At 62.2% G+C, this 18,271-nt stretch overlaps 5 protein-coding genes across 5 annotated transcripts; all 5 read right to left on the bottom strand.

Annotated features, from left to right (window-relative positions):
- Nucleotides 1–634: 634 nt before the first annotated feature.
- On the bottom strand, nucleotides 635–2,770 carry LSCM1_02950 (uncharacterized protein; the record flags this gene model as incomplete). The annotated part of the gene is made up of 1 exon (XM_067320508.1): nucleotides 635–2,770. One exon carries the CDS (start codon nucleotides 2,768–2,770, stop codon nucleotides 635–637), a length of 2,136 nt encoding a protein of 711 aa, XP_067178820.1.
- A 1,180-nt stretch (nucleotides 2,771–3,950) lies between these two features.
- On the bottom strand, nucleotides 3,951–4,682 carry LSCM1_02949 (uncharacterized protein; the record flags this gene model as incomplete). Its single annotated transcript, XM_067320507.1, has 1 exon — nucleotides 3,951–4,682. One exon carries the CDS (start codon nucleotides 4,680–4,682, stop codon nucleotides 3,951–3,953), a length of 732 nt encoding a protein of 243 aa, XP_067178819.1.
- Nucleotides 4,683–9,304: 4,622 nt separating this feature from the next.
- Nucleotides 9,305–9,625, bottom strand: LSCM1_02947 (uncharacterized protein; the record flags this gene model as incomplete). The annotated part of the gene is made up of 1 exon (XM_067320506.1): nucleotides 9,305–9,625. One exon carries the CDS (start codon nucleotides 9,623–9,625, stop codon nucleotides 9,305–9,307), a length of 321 nt encoding a protein of 106 aa, XP_067178818.1.
- A 1,412-nt stretch (nucleotides 9,626–11,037) lies between these two features.
- On the bottom strand, nucleotides 11,038–13,740 carry LSCM1_02946 (uncharacterized protein; the record flags this gene model as incomplete). Its single annotated transcript, XM_067320505.1, has 1 exon — nucleotides 11,038–13,740. One exon carries the CDS (start codon nucleotides 13,738–13,740, stop codon nucleotides 11,038–11,040), a length of 2,703 nt encoding a protein of 900 aa, XP_067178817.1.
- A 1,198-nt stretch (nucleotides 13,741–14,938) lies between these two features.
- Nucleotides 14,939–16,984, bottom strand: LSCM1_02945 (uncharacterized protein; the record flags this gene model as incomplete). The annotated part of the gene is made up of 1 exon (XM_067320504.1): nucleotides 14,939–16,984. One exon carries the CDS (start codon nucleotides 16,982–16,984, stop codon nucleotides 14,939–14,941), a length of 2,046 nt encoding a protein of 681 aa, XP_067178816.1.
- Nucleotides 16,985–18,271: the final 1,287 nt, after the last annotated feature.

The raw sequence follows: 18,271 nt of genomic DNA, 5'->3' as shown, positions 1-18,271 counted from the left end.
CTGTGCACAGCAGCCCGGTGCATATTGAAAGGGAGAGATGGGCTTAATGGGTGTTGTCTCGCTGCACAGAACGTACGCATATGTGCACATTTCTGCAGTTCGGGTAACCCGGGGGCAGAGAAGCAGGACGATGCGCAGAGTAGCCGCAGAAATCCGTGCACAAAGACCCGATGGCGCTCGTGATTGCGGGGGGGGAGGGTGGGATGGGTAAGGGAAGCTGGCAGCAGTGGAAATGGGCGAGACACAGTCAACTCAGAAGGTGCGTGTGTGTATATATCTGTCCATTGAACAGCGCACAGTGGAGGCGAGGTGAGCTCCTGCGCTCGTGCGTGCGCCGCTGAACCGGCGCCAACCCCAGGAGGCGCGCGCAATGGCAGATATCATAGCAACAAGTTACTCATGAATGGCCAAACGCGACGATAGCCATGCGGTGCGTGAGAACAAGGACCAAACTGAAAGCGATAGGCTAGCGAGTGCTGAAGGGAAGGAGGAGCAGTGAAGCTGCATCGTCACCTCTCCCCCCGCCCAACAGACACACAGACACACACACACAGAGACAGCAACCTGCATTTGTGTTCAGGGAAGGCCGATTGCTGGAACAAGAAACAGGGGTGCGGTGCGAGTTAGGGCACGACTACATGAAGCTGCAGCAGCTTGAGCTCACGGCCTCGCGCTGCACCGGCTCGGCCAGCGCCATGGCGGGTACCCTTGACGTTGTGCGTGTGGCGTTCTCGAAGGCGGTGAGGGTAAGATCCAGAAGCTGGTTGAGTGTTGGTGGCGTCTTCTGCCGCTTTCTAGCCGCCTCTGCCTTAACCAGGATTTCCGCCACCAACACGTTGAGGTCTTGATGCATGGAGGCCAGCTCCCTCTCGATCGTGGAGGCGTTTCGCATGTCGAGCACGACACCCAAGTCCCGGAACTGCAATGCCTGCTCTGCACGCTGACGCCGCTGACGCTCTTGCCGCAGAGCCGCCAGCACATCATCGGGGTGGTCTGAAGAGTATGCCGTCTCCTCGCGCGACATCGTCGCAGATGCTGCGCTATACATCGAGGCGGCTAAACGGTGACGGTGGTGGTGGTAGTGGCTGGCGCTAAAAACGTTTAGGGGGACTTCACCGTCGGCTGTCAGGCTACCCGCCAAGGAGGAGGCGGCGGTGTGGAGCAGGTACGTCGGGACGACGGAGTTGGTTGGCGTGTGCATGCCGGCGATTGCGTCGTCGTTTTCCGCGTCGTCGTTTTCGCGGTCGTCTGCGCCGGAGAGCGCCGAGCAGACGCCGTCGTCCGTCGCGTACTCGGCGCGCTCCGCCCCCGCGCCCGCCATCGAGGCGGTCATATCCTTTTGGTTAGTCTGCGTGCCTCGCGGCGTCCCTATGGTGGCGGCGCCGCTCGCCGATGCGGCAGGGGACATGCCGGGGTGCCGGCGGTGGGCCGCTAAGGAGCTGCCACCTTGCTTGTTTGGCGGCCGTGGCGCTGGCGAGCCTGGTCCTGCGTTCGCACCGCCACCGGTGCCACTGCTAAGGTGCTGAAGCTCGATTGTGTGCCGCTGGTGGGAGATGCGCCTCTGCGTCGTGCCCAGGGGTGGTGGTGGCACGCACAGCGGGCGTGGCGGCGAGTGCGGCGTGTTGACACCACCCGCACCATCTCTTTGGCCGTTGGTAGCTCCGGCTTCGCCAGCAGGGCCTGCGCCGACTGCCGAGACTGTTGTGGGCACCGCGGAATCGCAGACACCGCCGCAACGGACGCACTCCTCTTCCATTTGCGATGTGAGCGTGAACCAGTGCCGCAGCACCGCCTCAGAAAAGTTCATTGCACTTTCGACGACCTGCTTGTGACCGCCAAGCTCCACCGGGATGTGGCGTGCGTCCACGTACCGCGTCAGGTCGGCTCTCTCGATCATCTGCACCGAGTCCCGCACGTCTTCCGAGGTGCTTCCAAAACACGCCTTGATGGCGGCGCGTATTTCGAAGGAGGCCTCGAGGACCAGAACGGCCCCGAGCATCAGCGGGTAGTACTTGGGGAGCATGCTAAGGAAGGCACTGCAGTTCTGCAGGAAGGTCGCGTGCGTTGCCCATGACACCCCTTCCTCATTGACGAGTAGCGTGAATTGTTGAAGGTGACCGAGGACCTCCTTCTCTGCGTCTGGCACCGCGGGAGCGACTCCTCCGTTACTTTCGCACCCGCCGTTCGGAGAGCTGTGCGTTGCCACTGCGGCATCAGTGTGGTGCTGGCGGCGCCTCATCAGCTCTGCCGCGTCCGCGTTGTTCTTCAGTAGGCATCGCGCCTGCATGAACTCGAGGAGAATCACGAAAAGTCGCTGCGCCTCGCCGACCTCCAGCGCGGGAAGGGTGAACGCAGCAGCGTTGAAGTACAGCACTGGCCGGCCCTCGAGATCGTCGCCCAGCAAGTGAAAGGCCCCGCAGCGCAGCGCCGCGACGGTGGTGGGGGTGACACTGATCGCCGGCAGTGTTTGCTCGAAAGCCCGACGACGGCGCAGCTTCGCCACGGCGCCCTGAATGCTGAGCTGCTTCGAGCGCAGGTAGCGCAACAGGTACGCATTCACAGCTGCCATCGACACCCCATACCTCTCGTACACATCTCGCGCGACCGCCTCCTCCTCCGGCGACTTCAGCGCTGCCACCGCCGCCGCTGAAGAGGAGGAGAACGAGGAAGATGTGGCTGCGGTGACGGGGAAGCCGAGAGCCTGCTTCGTCTCTGCTAAGACAGCCGCCTCTCGGCGAACCTTCTTGAGCCGCTGGTGCTCGACACTCATCGCTGCACGCTGTGCAGAGGTCGTCTGGGAATGGGGGGGGGGACGGGGGAGAAAGGGAGCACGCCACTGTTTCACGCGCTATGTGTGCGTGTTCGCCTGTCTGCCCTGATCGGCTTCCGCTTACACTTTCGGCCGAGACTGAGGGGAGGAGCGCGGAGGGAGAGAGTGGCAGAGGCGGGGGGACGGATGCTACTAAGGCGGCCGATTTCCTTTTTTTTGTGCGTGTGCGTGCTTATGTCCACGCTGGCTTGAGTCTGGAGGCGGCGGTGGCTCCTTGCAAAGATATAGGTCAAGTGTGGAGACGCACGCGCACACGCACACGCACACAAAGCCCCGAAAAAGCAGAGGAGGTCGAGGGAAACGACGAGCAAAGCGAAACCGCCCGCAGGCGACAGTAGCTGCCCCCGGAACTGGATGATGCAGCGGACGAGAGAGAAGAAGCGACGGGGGGAGAGTGTGCACGTGCTTGGCGGAGGTTGCGCCGCTATTGTGAGTCGGTGGCTTGCGTGAGGGGGTAAAGATATAGGGCTTTGTGAGAAGCAATGGGCTGCGTTGCTGTGGAGCACTGGCCGGGCAGCAAGGGAGGGGGAGAGGGAGGTGAATGAGTCGGTGAGGCGAACGGGATGGAGGGCGAGAGAGGGGTGCGGCGTCGAATCGTCTCACTGCCCTCGCGAGGGCCCCACTCCGCTGCGCACGACTTTTCCGCGTCGTTTCGGCGGGGGGTCGCAAAGCTCTTTCGAACGCGGCAGCACGACCGAGGCTCATATAAATACACACACACACAACCACAGAGGGAGATGAGCAGTGCGAGAGAGGAGAGGGCAATGGGAGAGAGAGGCATGCTGGCGCGATGAGGGGCTTACAGGAAGCAGTATGTTGCACCCCTCCCCCCCTTCACCATCCGCACCTCTGTCGCATCAGCGCCTTTGTTTTACCATTGCATGCATTATACGCATGCCTTAGCGGTTGGGGAGGGGAGTGGAGGGCTTACCGGCCATGCCCATCACAGGCCAGACACACGCCCTATCCCAATGTGACGAGATTACAACACACCCTGACGAGAAATGGCCTAGTGAACACAGCACCAGGAATAGGGCCTGCCACCTCTTCCCAGCATGTACGTGAGTGCCGCACCGCGGCGCGGCAGCGCGGATCCGCATCCGCAGTCTCCCTTCTCCTCCTACTTTACCAGCAGGTTGTAGAGGTGACGCGTTGTGTAGTACCCGGCGCAGCCGAGCCCCATCCAGCTGCTGTACCCGCACCACTTGAGTCGCTTGTGGACCTTGAACTGCTGGAAGGAGGCCAACATCCACACCCACGATGCGACTGCCTGCGTCAGAAACACTTTGCGGTGCTGCTCCGCGAGCTTCTCTCTATCTTGCCCTGCGAGCTTCGTCATTCCTGATGGCAAGGCATAGGATGTGGCGGGCGCTGTCGGTGCTGCTGCTGCTTGTCCTGGCGTGGATGCCGATCTCGTGTCGAGTGGTGACTGCTCCCATTCGCTTGTTGCCTCCGCGGCGCGCAGCGTTCCCTGGAGCGATTCTTGCAGGTACTTCCGCTCCGCCACATCGACCAAGAACGTCGTTCCGACCGTCCACATGGTGAGTAGCGTCAGGGCATTGCTTTGCCCTTGGATGTGCTGCAGTCCGCTGAGGGTGTAGACGGCGCAACCCAGTAGGCCGTCCGCGTATGTGTGACGCTTATTGGATCCAAGGAAGCGGGCCATGTCCTGTGCTTCCGCGTTGTCGAGGCGGGCGCCGGCGACGAGGAGGTCAAGCTGCTCCGTCTCCGTCAACGACGCCGAGGAATTCACATGACGCTGCTGCTGAGATTCACGCTGCTCTGCGGCCACGGGCTCTGCTGCAGTGGCAGTGCCGGCGGCCTCTGCGGCGGAGGAGCGAAACCAAGCCATTGCCTTCGCCAAAACGTTTTCCCCTCCGACCCTTCTCTTCGGCTTCTCGCTGCGGCAGACTTTCGCGTGACGCCACGGGCCCACTGGGGGAGTCACCAAGGTGGGATAGGGTGCGAAGGTGCCTTCAGTATGTGCGCGTGTGTGTGCGTGTGCGGCGGCGGCGACGATGAGGCGCAATGGCGGCAGAGGGGCCACTCCTCTGCATCGCTTCGCTGATGGCGTGGGCACCGCCGCCAAGCACGAGTGGGGTGTGTGCATGTGTGTTGAGAAAGAGGGGGAGAGGAAGTGGTGATGAGCTGGCACATGAAAGGAGGTCAGGAGTCGCTTGGTGGCGCCTTGGAATGCGGCCGCCGCTGCCCTCACGGGGGGGGGCTCCTGCAAGCTGTGCCGCGCGAGCTCTCTACACAAGCAGACGTACGAGCGCACCCGAATGAGTGCACAGCGGCTTCATCTGTACGTCCAACGGTGCTTCTCGCACCATCAGCGTTCTTTCGGTGCCTGCCAAAAACACGCCTAAAGCGGCATCGAGAGCGCGCACACGTCCACAAGACGGGCACGGTGTGCGGGTGGGAGGGAGAGGAGGCGGGGGACGTGCATGCGCAGTCCAAATATCACCCGCCGCTGGCATGCCATAAGAGTGGCGTTGTTGTTGCTGGAAGCAAAAGTGTTTCTGCATGTGTGTGTGTGGGAGGAAGGGGGCCTCTCTGTCATCTATGGCGCCCCTCGGAGAGGAGCGAAGGTGTGGAGTGGTGGTGATGGTGCATGCGCGTGTGCGTGTGCAGAATGGGTCGAGTGAGCATTCAGCGCAAGATGTATGGGAAGTGGGCAACAGAGAGAGGGGAGGGGGAGGAGGGACCGCCAAACCGTGAGCGCGCGTCAACGCTGTTGTTGCTGTTGAAGGTAGGCACGCCACCGCTGCGTGTCGGCCTTCATGCGCTCTCCCTCTAACGCAACCTCTGCTCGAAGTTGCTCTAGCTCTGATTGGCGTTGCCGCTGCTGCTGCAGCTGCGCATTGCTCGCCATCGATAGCATTGCGCCCGGGGCAGCTGGGCTGGTGTGGTAGTACGGCGGCAGCTGGTAGGCTGCCAGCTGTGGTGAGGGCTTGATCGGTGATGCTGCGGCGGCAGCAGCTGAGGGCGCCGTCGGCAAGCTTGCCCGACGTACATGCGCGGCGCCAGCTTCCGCCTCCTGATAAAGGCAGTCTACATAGCGGCGCAACTCGTCAGAGTAGCCAGGATGAGGCGTTCTATCCGTCGTGCCTGCTACCGCCGTCGTGGTACTTGGCGACGGGGACGACTGGAGTGCAACTTCGCGCTCGAGCAGTATGTGCCGGAGCACTTGTTGCGTGGCGCTCGCGCGGCCTTCGCTTGCTGCAGCTGCTGCGGTTGTTGGGGCAGAGGCAGAGGGCGGTGGCGGTACTGCTGATGGAGTGGCAGATGACGTTGAAGCGGGCGCGGGAGGCAGTGACGTGGCTGCTGCACCGGCATCCGCGGTTCTCTGCAGAGCGGCGTAAACAGACTCGACCGCTGGAGGGAGACGGCGCACCGGCTGCTGCTGTGACGGTGGTGGCTCTTTTGCTCCCGACTCGCCTTCTTGCGGAGGTGATGCCCTTAGTGTCTCTGTACAAGGTGAGGTGGAAGAGGACGAGGCTGAGCGTCTCTGCCAGTGCTGCTGTCGTGCGTCGCTGCTGCTCCGCTCGTAGTCCAGCGAGGCTTGCAAGCCGCTGTTCAGCGCGAGGAGTGCGTCGCGGTCGTGGCGTAGCGCTGCACTGCGCGCCTCCTCCTCCGCAAGCTGCTGAAGCATGACGTTATAATGTAAAGCACGGTGCTGCACCTCCTGCTCAAGCTGCCAGACGTACTTGTCGGCCTTCTCCAGCAGCATCTGCGGCTCCTCCTCTCTGGCAAAGTCGGTAGGCGCCGCAGGGGACCTTGCCGCTGGCGGTCCACCTGTAGCTGCCGGCGGAGCAACAGGCACAGACGTACTTGGCGGCGGCGGCGGTGGGGTTGCCACCAGTGTTGGCGGCCTCACAAGCGGGCTAGCGCCGGCCGGTGGTGGCGTCGGTGCGATCGACAAGCTGCCAGACTGCGGGGGTGGCGGAGGGACGGACGCGGCTGGCGGCGGAGGCGGAGGGACGGATGCGGCTGGCGGCGGTGGCGGAGGGGCGGATGCGGCTGGCGGCGGTGGCGGAGGGGCGGATGCGGCTGGCGGCGGTGGCGGAGGGACGGATGCGGCTGGCGGCGGAGGCGGAGGGGCGGATGCGGCTGGCGGCGGTGGCGGAGGGGCGGATGCGGCTGGCGGCGGCGGCGGCATTGAGACTATCGGTGGAGGAATCGAAGCAAGCACGACGGCCGGCGCTGTGCTCGCTGCTGACCCAGGTACTACTAGCTTGCTTGTTGAGGCAGCTCCTGTCGACGCTGACGCATCAGGGGCTGCTTTGGTCTGGCTACAGTCGCAGTGAACAAAGATGTGCAGTGGCTGCTGTTGTGCTGACTCCGCGGGTGGAGTCGGAGGGGTGCGGTACTTGGCCATTATGCGCTCCAGCACTTCCTGGTCTCGAAACGGAGACGCGACCGGCGGCGTGTTGGCAACCGCCGCGAGGAGCGGCACGGCGCTCGGAAGGTGAGACACAGCTGCAGCAGGCGACTTGGACGGACCAGGCGACGAAGACGGACGAGAGCCAGGGCAACTCTCATGGTGCTTTCTGCCACTTCTACTGCTTTCTCGCTTACGATGACTGCTGCGGTGCCGACGGTGCCGATGGTGATGCTGATCTTCACCACCTGCGGCGAGCCCATCGAGGCATTCGCAGCGGTGGCATGCGCAGGCACCGCAACCGCCTGGCAGCATGCCTGCCGTCGACACGCCCTCTCTCTCGCCGACCACGCAGCCGAGATGGCTCATCTCTGGTAATTGCGCCGTTGCTGTCCGCCGCGCTGTGCCCAGCGCCGTGACGTACGCTCCGGCAGTGATATCGACCTCTGCCATGTCTGCCACCTGTAAAACAGCTGCGTGCAGCCGAGGCGACCAGGAAGAGAAGGGCATACCTCGACTCTCCACTGTTGTCTGCGCTTCTGCCGGCATGGATGGGGAGGAAGAGGCTGGGGGCGGCGGGGCAGCACAGCGCAGGCAATGGCAATGTGGTGGTGATGCCGACGCCGCGTACGGGCGACGTGCACTGTGCGAAGGAAATGATGGTCCAGGGCGCAGAGCCTGTGCTGCGTCTGCCCGTAGCTGCATTCGGTGCTGCAGGCTCCGCAGCGCCGTCACGTTCGCATGAAAGTAGCTCTGCTGCTGCTGCGGCGGCGGCGACGGCATGTTGGCGGCCGCCACTCGGAACCCCATGCGCGCCGCTGGAGCAGGTTCGGTCGCAAGATACCCTCTCTTTGCCCTTTTCCCCACACTATGCGACCGCAGCCGCAACGGTCCCAGTCAAGACCTCAACGCTTCCGGAACGAATCAGCGGTGTGACGTCGGCACAAAGACCGACGCCCCTGAAGGAATATTTAGGCGCAGACGGGTGTATACGCGCGCTCCTGGGCGTGCGAGGAGAGAGGAGAGAAGTGGGGGGAGGGAAGGGGGCACATAGCGCGTGGCCGTCCAGCAAGTGCAGAGGGCGATAGAAAGAGTGAGATGGGGATCGAGAAGAGGGCTTGAGGGTGTGCTGCTGAGCAGGTGCATTGGCTATACGACGGAAGAGGCTGCAAACATCGCGTGGCAAGAGCACCTCGGCAGACACGCTGAAGGAGGGTTCCCCCACCTTCTCTGCCTTCCCCTTCCCTCCCCCCGCCAGCGAATTTCTCTCTGTTCTTTTCCCACAGCCGAGGCCGCGTCGCTTGAGAGAGAGAGGCCACTCCGTTCTGTTTCAGCCAAGGGAAGCGGGGAGGGGAGGGTGGTGGGGGGCTCTGGACGCGCCGGCAAGTGAGGAGACCGAGACGGAGGCGGTGCAGAGCGAACGCGAAAGAGGAGGCGACAGCGGCCACATAGTTCGTCGTGTTGGCTTCCACCGCACGTTTTCGTCGTCGTTGCTTTACGTGAGCCAAGGGTTACTCAGAGAGCCGGACACCTACACTCATCATCACACACACATATATATATGTATATATATATGCACATAGAAGACGTCAAGACGCATGCATGTGCACGCGGCATCCAGCCCAGCCAGCCTCTCCCCCCACTTTAGGAGCCGCGCTACAGGCGACTAACGTATGCAGGCACGTGTCACTCGCGAGTGACACGTATGCTTCTGTGCGTGTGCGTTGGACGGCCACCGAGACGGCGGCTCGGTGCGTTTTTGTGTGAGAAACGACACCGCCTTCTGCAGCCATCGGCTTGAATACTCTTCAACACCCCCGACTCCACTTGGACGTGGACAGTGCATCTGCGGGGGACGCCGTGCGGCCAGCAGCACCGCTTAACATATCCGCTTGGCTTGCGGCACGCGACCCACTCTTCTCTTCTGCCGATGCCTTATGTTTGTTTGCTCCCTTTCCAATACACCGCCTCTATGCGCCCATCACCCCACGGGATGCACACACACACACAGACACACAGACACTAGTTGGCAGTGGCATCGAACGCGTGGGGATATGCGAGCACGCCCATCTCGGCCGTAGCGAGTGCTGTCACGGCGCTACCTTTTTCAATGCGCCGTTCTTCTTCGTGGAGGCCTGCTTCAGTACGTCGTACGTGTTGAGGCTCTCCGGCATGATGATGTAGCGGATGGTGCTGCCACGCACCATGTACTCCTCCACCTCGACGGGGTTCTTCCCCTTGCTGGTGATCTTAGCGTGCGACATGAAGGTGTTCATGTTGGCGTCCACGTATGCGATTTCGCCAGAGACTATGGAGGCGTTCTTCAGTTCGATCTCGACCAGGGTGCCGCGCAGCTGCTGCAGGAATGCAATCAGCGTACCACCTGTTTCTGAGGGGGACACCGACGCCATCTTGCGACTGCGTGCTTGAGGAGAGGAGAGGAGAGGGGGGAGGCAGGAGAGGGCGGTGGTGGTGGGAGGTGCACAGATGCGTGTGCGAGTCTCGGCCAGTTGATAGGTGTGTAGGCCGGTAGCGCCGCAAGCCACGTAGCCTCGCGTAACTGCAGAACGCGTGCGCGGGTTGGGGGAGGGGTGTTATGTGGGCTAGCTGCGGACTCTCCTGAGGCAGACAAGAGGAAGGTGGCGAAACAACAAAAGAGAGCACCGCGACGACAAAAGCGGTCTCGGCACTGCGGATTCGGTGCATGTATGGGGTGCTCACGCGTGCAGGGAGCAGAGGGCGCGCGCGGATGAGGAGAAGTACAGCGGAGCAAGAGGGAGGACAGGTGGGAAGGGGGAAGAGGAGGAGGAGGGGGGAGGGGAAACGCAGCGCAGGAAGGCGAGTGGAGGGGCTTCGTAGGAGGAGGTACGGCGAACGTTTTCATTGGGGGAGGGGAGATGAATGCAGGTGGCCTTGCCCATCTGAACGCACACACATACACACATCTATATATGTATATGTATATCCATATAAATGCACTGTGTGCACAGTGGGGCGCTCTACCGAAAGAGGAATTGTGGGGGCGGGTGGGTGGCAATGGCCGTCGTCATGCTTCGTGTATATTTTTCCTTGATTTTTTTATGAGGCATCCGTCCCCCCCCCATCCATCCATGACGGCCTTGCGCAGGCGTCAGCCGAAGCGATGTGCTCGACCCGCCATAGTGCTGACGCACGCGCACACGAGAGAGAGGTTTAAGAATCGAAGAGCAGTACAAACACACACACACACACCGCTCACACACGCACACGCACGCCCACAGAAGCGTGTGGAGAGAAGGAAAGGGGGGAAGGGGCACCGCAGCGACGGCACTGATGGCATCAGAGAGACTTTGGTGGCGCGGCACAAGAGAACGAGAGTTGAGGGAGGGAGGGAGGGCGGCTGCGCAAACATAGCAAGAAGGCAAATAAAAGAGTGATGCAGACACATATGCACACAATTCACCGCGTGGCGAGGCAGCGCGTGACGCGGCGGATTCCCTTATCTATGACGGGTGCGGAAAGAATGGCGGGGAGGGGGAAGCAGGAAGTGGCGATCACGAGAGGGCAACGCGACCCCCCGCTTCCCTCCTCCCCTTCCTTACGCCATTAAAACGCACGCGCATTTTAAAGTCAACGCAGCACCGCCACAGCAACGAAGGAAGGGGTGATCCGTATGCCTCTGCGTGTGCGTGAGGTGGTCGTGGTGATCGGGGGAGGGAGGGAGGGAGGTCGAATGAAAGAGACGCCGAAGCTAAAATGGTATAGCGACACGGGCGCCCCTCACCGGCGTCCCGCGTAGAGCACGACATTAGCCAATGCATGAGAAGGGAGCAGGCGGCGAGGCCTACAGTGCTGCGTGTGCGTCTGCATGCTTGCATACGTGAGTGAGCCTCGCGTCTGTCTTCTCTACGGCACATTCGACATGGCTGTAGAGCCGTTGCGAAAGCGTGCTGCATGGAGAGGGCGACGGGGCCGTTGCCGAGGCGCTGGCGCCTCCAAGACTTCCCGCACTGCTGCCGCGCGTCGAGCTGCTGGTGGAGAGGCGCTGCGACAGACTCAACTCTCGCATCTCGTTCTTGAACCACGTCGACACTGGGTCTACTCCGAGCGCACGCTGACTGGCGAGTGACATGACTCGCGACGCTCCCAGCTGAAGATCCATCATCTTCAGCTCTGCCTTCATTTCACAGCTTCGCGCTGCGCAGCTGGGGGAGAGCGCGGCAGGGGACTCCACGGCCGGCTTCGTCCACGTCGGCGTGGGTGATATCGCCAGCGGTGGTGCTGGTGCTGCGCCTGGCGAGGCGGCTTCGAATGATGGTGGGAGGCGCAAAGGACGGGCCTCCATCGACTGCGGCGACGATGGGCGTGACCTGTTTGGCAGCGGCAGCGGAGCGGCCACTTCCTCGTTGCAAGCCGCAGGCCCTCTGCAGCCGTTCGGCATACCGTGCCCCACTGCAAGCAACCGGCACAACTGCGGTGGTGACTCTGTCTGCAACTTCCAAACTGAGACAGCTGAATTGCTCCGCACCGAGGCTGTCGTTGGCGGTAAGGTAAAGTTGCCATTATTCACCGCCATTGCATCTGTGAGCGTCTTTGCAGTGCCGCGGTCGTGGCTGTGCCTGCAGAGTCGTGCCGCCGCCATCGCGCCACCTTCGCTTGCTACTAACCCGCAGCTGTGCATCTCCAGCACCTCTTCCTCCTCTTCCTCGTCAAGCGCCACCACCTCTGCCGCGCCACCGGCGCCGTCGTCCCCACTACTGCCGATCATCACACTCGCCGCCGAACCTAACCCGTTTCCAGCTCCGTAGAAGGCAACGTACAGCATGCCTAGAATCGGTACGACACCCAGCGTGCTAGACAGGAGCAGTGTGATGATACCGTAGCGCAGACTTCCCGTCGCGTCGGCCACCAAGCCGCACACGAGCGGCCCGCTAAAGTTACCGAGCAGGTTGTAAATGGTCTGGGAGAAGGCAGCCCCGACGGAGCGAAGGTGGTCTGGCAAGGAGGACATCGTAAGCCCGGCGGCGGGTGGGATGATGGCCCCGCCGCAGAAGAGCACGACAGACATGACGAGGAGGAAGCCGCGCGCGGTGCGCACGAAGATGCAAATAACTGAGAAGAGTACCGCGCACAGCCCCCAGGCGAGGATGAAGAAGGCGACGCGGCGGAGGTTGCGCTTGTAGCCGCCGATGCGGTCGAGCAGGATGCCGCCAACGATGACGCCGCACACCGGCGCCGAGACAACGGCTGAACCAAAGCCGACCATGATGATGGCTATGGAGGCGTTGAACGGCGGGTCGCGCAGGTACTGCGTCACAAAGTTCTGCAGCCCTGTGGCAACGAAGTACAGGCTTGTGAGCGACACGACGCTGCAAATGTACACCACGTTCGAGAAGAGCGGCGACATGGAGGAGTATAGATTGCGAATGGTCGCCAGCGCACGATCCGCCAGCATGCGAAGCGACTGGGAGGTACTCGTATCTCGCCCAGTTGATCGCGAGGCAGCGGCCGATACAGACGCTCTTGCACTCGCCGTTGCTGGCGGCGGCGAGACCGCGATGGCACCCGGCGCATTGTTCGAGCCTTCACCACTTGTCGCGACACCGCTGACGGCACCGAAGTCGCGAGTGCGGTCGTCGTCACCAGCGTCGTCGTAGACCTTGCCATCGCTGGCGACACCTGCCTTGCGCGTATTGATGGAGCGCGGATCTAAGCGCGCCACGTATGCAATGGTCGGCACCATGAGAATGCACTTGACGTAGAAGGACCAGGACCAGCTAATCGAGCTCGTGAAAGCCTGCGGGCCGGCGGCGAGGAGGTAGCCAAGCATGATTCCGAGCGGTACGCCGGCGTTGTGAGACGCCATCCACACGCTCTGCTGGCTCTTGGGGGCAAACTCGTCCACCCAGACAGGGGTGTACACAACAATAAAGGAAAGGCTGATGCCAATAAAAAAACGGTTCAGCAGGGCCACACCGTACACAGGAAGCGCAGCATAGAGGAACGTAAAGACGGCGTGTACGATGAGGGCCGCGCACAAGACCCGCTTCTCGTCGTATCGCGAGAAGAGATGTCCGGCTAACGGACACCCTAACACATTACCCAGAAACACACTCGAGGTTAGCGCGCCTTGCAGCTTTGTGCTTAACTCCCAAGCCTCGCTGATGCCGTTGGGGGCGCCAAGGGCTGCGCTGAAGGCCCCCGAGTCGAAGGAGCCGATTGTCTTGAGCCAAATAAAAAGCCACAGGTTACAGTAGATGGTGTCCCGGTCTACTGTCCCCGTCGAGTCCAGCAGGCGGACTGCAGCGCTCGCCATGGTGTCATCGTGCCCGCTTAGGCTCCTCGCATGCACGGCGGAGACTGCGGCCCTGTCGCCGTTGCCGACCAAGTTGAGGCTGCGGACGACGTCCCTATCACTGCTCATGGCCGCCTTGCTGGCGCTGGAGGAGGTGACCGTCGTTGGGTGGACACCCACGCCGGCTGGTGCGACGCCCAGTCCCTCGATGAAAAGCTCCTCGGGGAGAGCTGTGGGTTTGGTATTGGGCATTTTCTTCTGCGGCTTCTTTTTCTGCTACGCTCCCCCCTCTTCCTCCTCGCCTCCGCCCCCTCTGGGGGTGTGCTCGCTGTGGTACGCGCGCGCGTGTGTGTGTGCCAATGCCGGGAGGAGGAGGCGGCGGCGACGCGAGGGGCAAACGGCCGTGCGGAGGAGAAGAAACAAAAAAAGGGCTTTACTCGAGGTGCAACGCACGCGCGCAGGAAGAGAGAGAGAAAGGGGGAGTGAGGGAGGGAGGGCCGCGCGGCCGAGAGCGCGACGGACCCACAGAAGGACGCACCAAGAGAGGAGTGAAGCGGGAGCGACGGCACGAATACGCCGAAGGAGCAAACAGCAGCGCTTGTTGTTGACTTTCGTTTGTGTATCGGCGCCACCTGCCCCCCGACATCCGCAACCCACAGAGCGCGCACGTGCGTGTGCGTGCGTGGAAGAGGAAGAGGAAAAGGTGCCGGCCGCCATGTACGCAGGAAAGAGGGAGAGGGGGGTGAGAAAGAGGGACGAGGTTGGGGAGGGAAAGGGGGCATCCGAGAGCTTCCGCACATATGGAGGGGGTCCGGGGCGAGGGGTTGGGGGTGAGGAGGCCCACTGCTCATCATGGACAGTTGCTGCCCTTGAAGGGGAGATGAGAGGTGAGAGAGCTGCAAGGAGGAAGGATGCACACCGCCGATTCGCGCTCCTCCTCCCCTCCCCTGATGCCGTCTCGCTTGGATGGCTTCGCATGCCTGCATGCATCCCCCTCTCTCTCCCTCCCCTTTATCGAAGTGAGCGGCTTTAATGGTTTAGGGTGCTCTCTTCCCTGATGCGGACGTGCCTCGCGCGCGAGCGAAGTAAAGGAGGGAGGAGACGGGAAGGAAAGGCCCGGCAGCCGATTACACACAAACACTCACGCAGACACATCCACACCATTTCGAAGAAGATTTCTGTAAAACCTCCAGCACACACTCGCCTCGTGCACGACAGCAATGAAGCCGGCAAGCAAGGCGCCCAGCATCAACTATAGGCAAAAACTCACCAGGGCGTCGTGACGGATGGGATACGGGCGTGACTGCGTTGAAGGGGCAGATGGTGGCCACACCTGATCACACCCCTGTGTAGGTCCGAACAGCAGCAGGGAGGAAGGGGGAAGAGAGAAGGGGGAGGGCTAAATTCGGACCGTGCCCACAGTCACACACGTGCATGAAGTGGAGGCCGCTCAGCTACTCTGCCACGTCGGAAGGGACGGTGCAGCGACGACACCTGCGGCGCGGGTGGCAGGCTGGTGTAACGATGGACGTGAACCACCACCAGCCTCTGCCGGAGGTGGAGTAGCGGCGCCGGCTCGCCGGGCTGGCGATGGCAGCGCCGCTTTCGAGGCAGGCCGTGATGACGTCGTCGACAGTGGTGAAAAGCGCCGCACCGTCACCGCTGAGGGGTCCATCGTGGCGCTGCCGGCCTCGGTGACTTGGTGCTTAGCGCCCATGCGGTACAACAGCGGGCCGCGAAAAACGGCACCTCCACTCTTCTTCTCGTATCGCCAGTCAATGTCGCCCGTCTCGGGGTGCCGCACGTGCCACTCGAGGCCCAAGAAGTAGTCGTTGCTACCGTCTCCGTCAATGTCGTGCACTACATTGGAGGACAAGCCCCACTGATACGGGCGCATTGTCTTCGCAGCGGCTTTGAACACTTGTCGGTCCATGCCGCCACCAGCTGCGAGCTCGCCGAGGCCCTGCCTCGTGTACTTTTTTCCTTGCGCTAAGGTTAGGGCGAGGTGCTTCGCGTACAGGGGGTCGTACGTCGCCGCGGCGTCGAGGCGGGCTTGATGGACCGTCCTTGACGGGTCTTCGTAACGGTCTTCGTCAATACATTTCCACAACGCTTTCTTGCGAGATGGCTGCGATGCAAAGTTGCTGGGCGCGGAGGCGGAGGCGGAGGCTCCTGCGGCTCCGTCCGACGAGTCTTCATGAAGGACAGCTGAATGCCCTGCCGAGCCGCTGGCCGTCAGCTGCGACTCGGCAGGGCTGTCCAGCCGGTCCGCATCCATGAAGCCAAAGGCGTTGAGCTTCGACGCGCCACTAGCCTCGACGCCGCCTTGGCTGCGCTGCGGGCGCGGGTCGGACATCTGCTGCTGCTGGAGAAGCTCCTGACCCTCCCGCATCTCGACGTCATTCTTGAACTTTTCGATCAAGTCCAGGTAGTGCGACTTCTTCTGCTGGAGCAACTCGCGCTCCTGTAGCTGGTACTCCGCCTGCCGGCGCGCGTGTGCTTCCAGTTGCCGCTGCCGGGCGAGCTGGTTGATCTCTTCTGAGGTGGCCCCCCGGCGCCGCAGCTCGGCCGCCTCTTGGAGGATGGCAATGCGCTCCGCCTTGGCCTGCTGCTTACGCGCCTCTTGCATCGCCTCATGCGCCTCAACGAGTCGCTCGCGCTCCCTCTCCATCTCCATCGACGCCGTGAATCGGACCTGTGCTTGATGTATGCGCTCCACGTTGCTACGCAGCAGCGCCGTCCTCCGACTCTCATCGAAGCGCGCACTCTGGTCCAGCAGCTTCGCATACACCTTGGCCGCTGTGTCCAGCTTCGCTTCATATGCTTCATCTTTGGCGGCCTGCAGCTCCGCCCAGTGCTGCTGACCAGCGATACCAAAACGGCTCTTCACGTTGCGCTCAATGTCCGCCATGCGCAGGGGCAGGTTGTGGTAGCGGTTCGCTTCTTCCTCTGTCACCTCGGGAAGCTCTGCGGCGCTCAGCTCAGCCTCGTGCGCTGTCTTCACCTTCGGACCAGCAAAGCGGTCCTCGCGCTTGCGCTCGTAGACCCACTGCATGTACGCGCCGGGCTCGCCACGCAGTGCGTCTGATATCTCGCGCGCCGCCTTAGCCTGCCGCTGCGGATCGCTGCAACGGTAGTCTGCATCGATCTGCGACCATACATCTCGTAGCCAGCGCAACCGCTCCTCCACCGCCGACTTCACCTCTAACGCGACGGCAGCGGTCCACTTGCCCTCAGTGCTGTCCTTCATTTTGCGCTTGAAGGCGTTCACGACTTCCGCCCTGTGCAGCTTTGCCACCACACGAAAGGCACGTTCGACGCGCTGATCAAACGCGTCGAAGTACTGTTTCTGCCGCTTCTCCTGCACGTACGCGTCAAAGCGTGCGTCCTGAAGGCGCTGCCAGCCCTCCATGGTGCTGAACTGCTGGGCAAGGCGCAGCCGACCGATGCTGATGCAATTCTGCACCTCAAGCAACGCGCCACTGCGCTTGTACATGAATAAGTGTGTGTGCGTGCGTGTGCGTCGAGAGGAAAGGCGGAGGGTGTGGAAGCGAGAGAGAGGCCGGTGGGAGGGGGTGTTCCCCTGAAGAGGCGTAAAGAGCGAAGCGCGAGGACGAAGTTTCAAGAAGGAAGCGCAGCAACGTTAGGCAGCGATAGCCTGCGGCACGTGTCGTGGACGGCTCAGCGCCGCTGCATATGTGTATGTGTGTGTGTGGGGGAAGGGGAGGAGGAGGGAGAGAGATGTACACACAAAATTGATGGAACAGGGGGGAGAAGGGGAAGGGGGCTCCTTCGTCGGGCGCGCCGCCACGTCCCTCCCCCCTCCTCCGCAGCCCTGGAGGACTTGCTGAGGAGAGCCCCGCATTTACACACACACACACAGCGCCGCTTCTCTAGAAGACGCGACACAGACACAGCCGAGACATCACGCCCTCGAAGGCGATTGCTTCTGTTTTTTTGTAGGCGCGCGCGGTGGCGGCGGCAGTGGTGGGGGCGGTGGGTTGTGGCAAGAGGACGATGCTGTGCTGTCCGTTGTGAATGAGAGGTGTGGGGGAGCCCCTAAAGCAACGCCGAAGCGGGACAGCGCGTGTGAGTGGGGGAGGGAAGAGCTCTTGGCGAGAGCATGGTAAATGTTTTGCCCTTTTTTGCTGAAAACGGTGCCGCGAGCGACGTGGTCATGTCTCAAGTCTGAGAAGGCGTGTGTGCAGCGAGGAAAGGGGAGGGGTGGTGGTAGTGGCGGATGGCGTCTCTCTGTGCGTGCGCGTGCCGCCATCATCGAAGTGCGCCCTCCTTGGCCGGAAGAAAGGAGAGATGCATACATGAGGTACATTAACGTATGAAGAGCATGTCGCATGAGGGGTGGAGGAAGGCGCGAGACAGGCAGCGAGGGAGGGGGGAGAGACACCGAGAACAGAATAGCCCACCCCATGGCCGGTGGAGGGGAGCGAGCGAGCGAGCGAGCGAGAGGAGGGGGGAGGGAGGGAGGGAGACGGCGCTCCAGACGTGAGCCGGGAAGCAGAAGCAGACAGAAAAAAAGAAGCGGAGGCGTGGGTAAAAGGGAGCGGAACGAGTCGTCTCACACGGCGCTCGAAAGGGCGTGTGGTGGTGGCGGGGCGAAGCGGAGAGGCTTCCATCGCCAACAACGCCACCTCCAGACGCAGGCGCGCCGGCCCCGCTTTTCCGCTCTTCGTACATCGGTAAGGCCAGAGACGCCTTCCCCTCTGCCGGTCACTCGAGAGAAGAGGCGTGTGTGTGTGTGTGAGGGGGGGGAAGGCTGGCTGGC

Source organism: Leishmania martiniquensis, chromosome 22 (genome assembly GCF_017916325.1).
Source record: "Leishmania martiniquensis isolate LSCM1 chromosome 22, whole genome shotgun sequence".
Classification (NCBI taxonomy): Eukaryota; Euglenozoa; class Kinetoplastea; order Trypanosomatida; family Trypanosomatidae; genus Leishmania; species Leishmania martiniquensis.
Note: the sequence above shows the minus strand (reverse complement) of the source record. Positions and strands in the feature narration are given on the sequence as shown.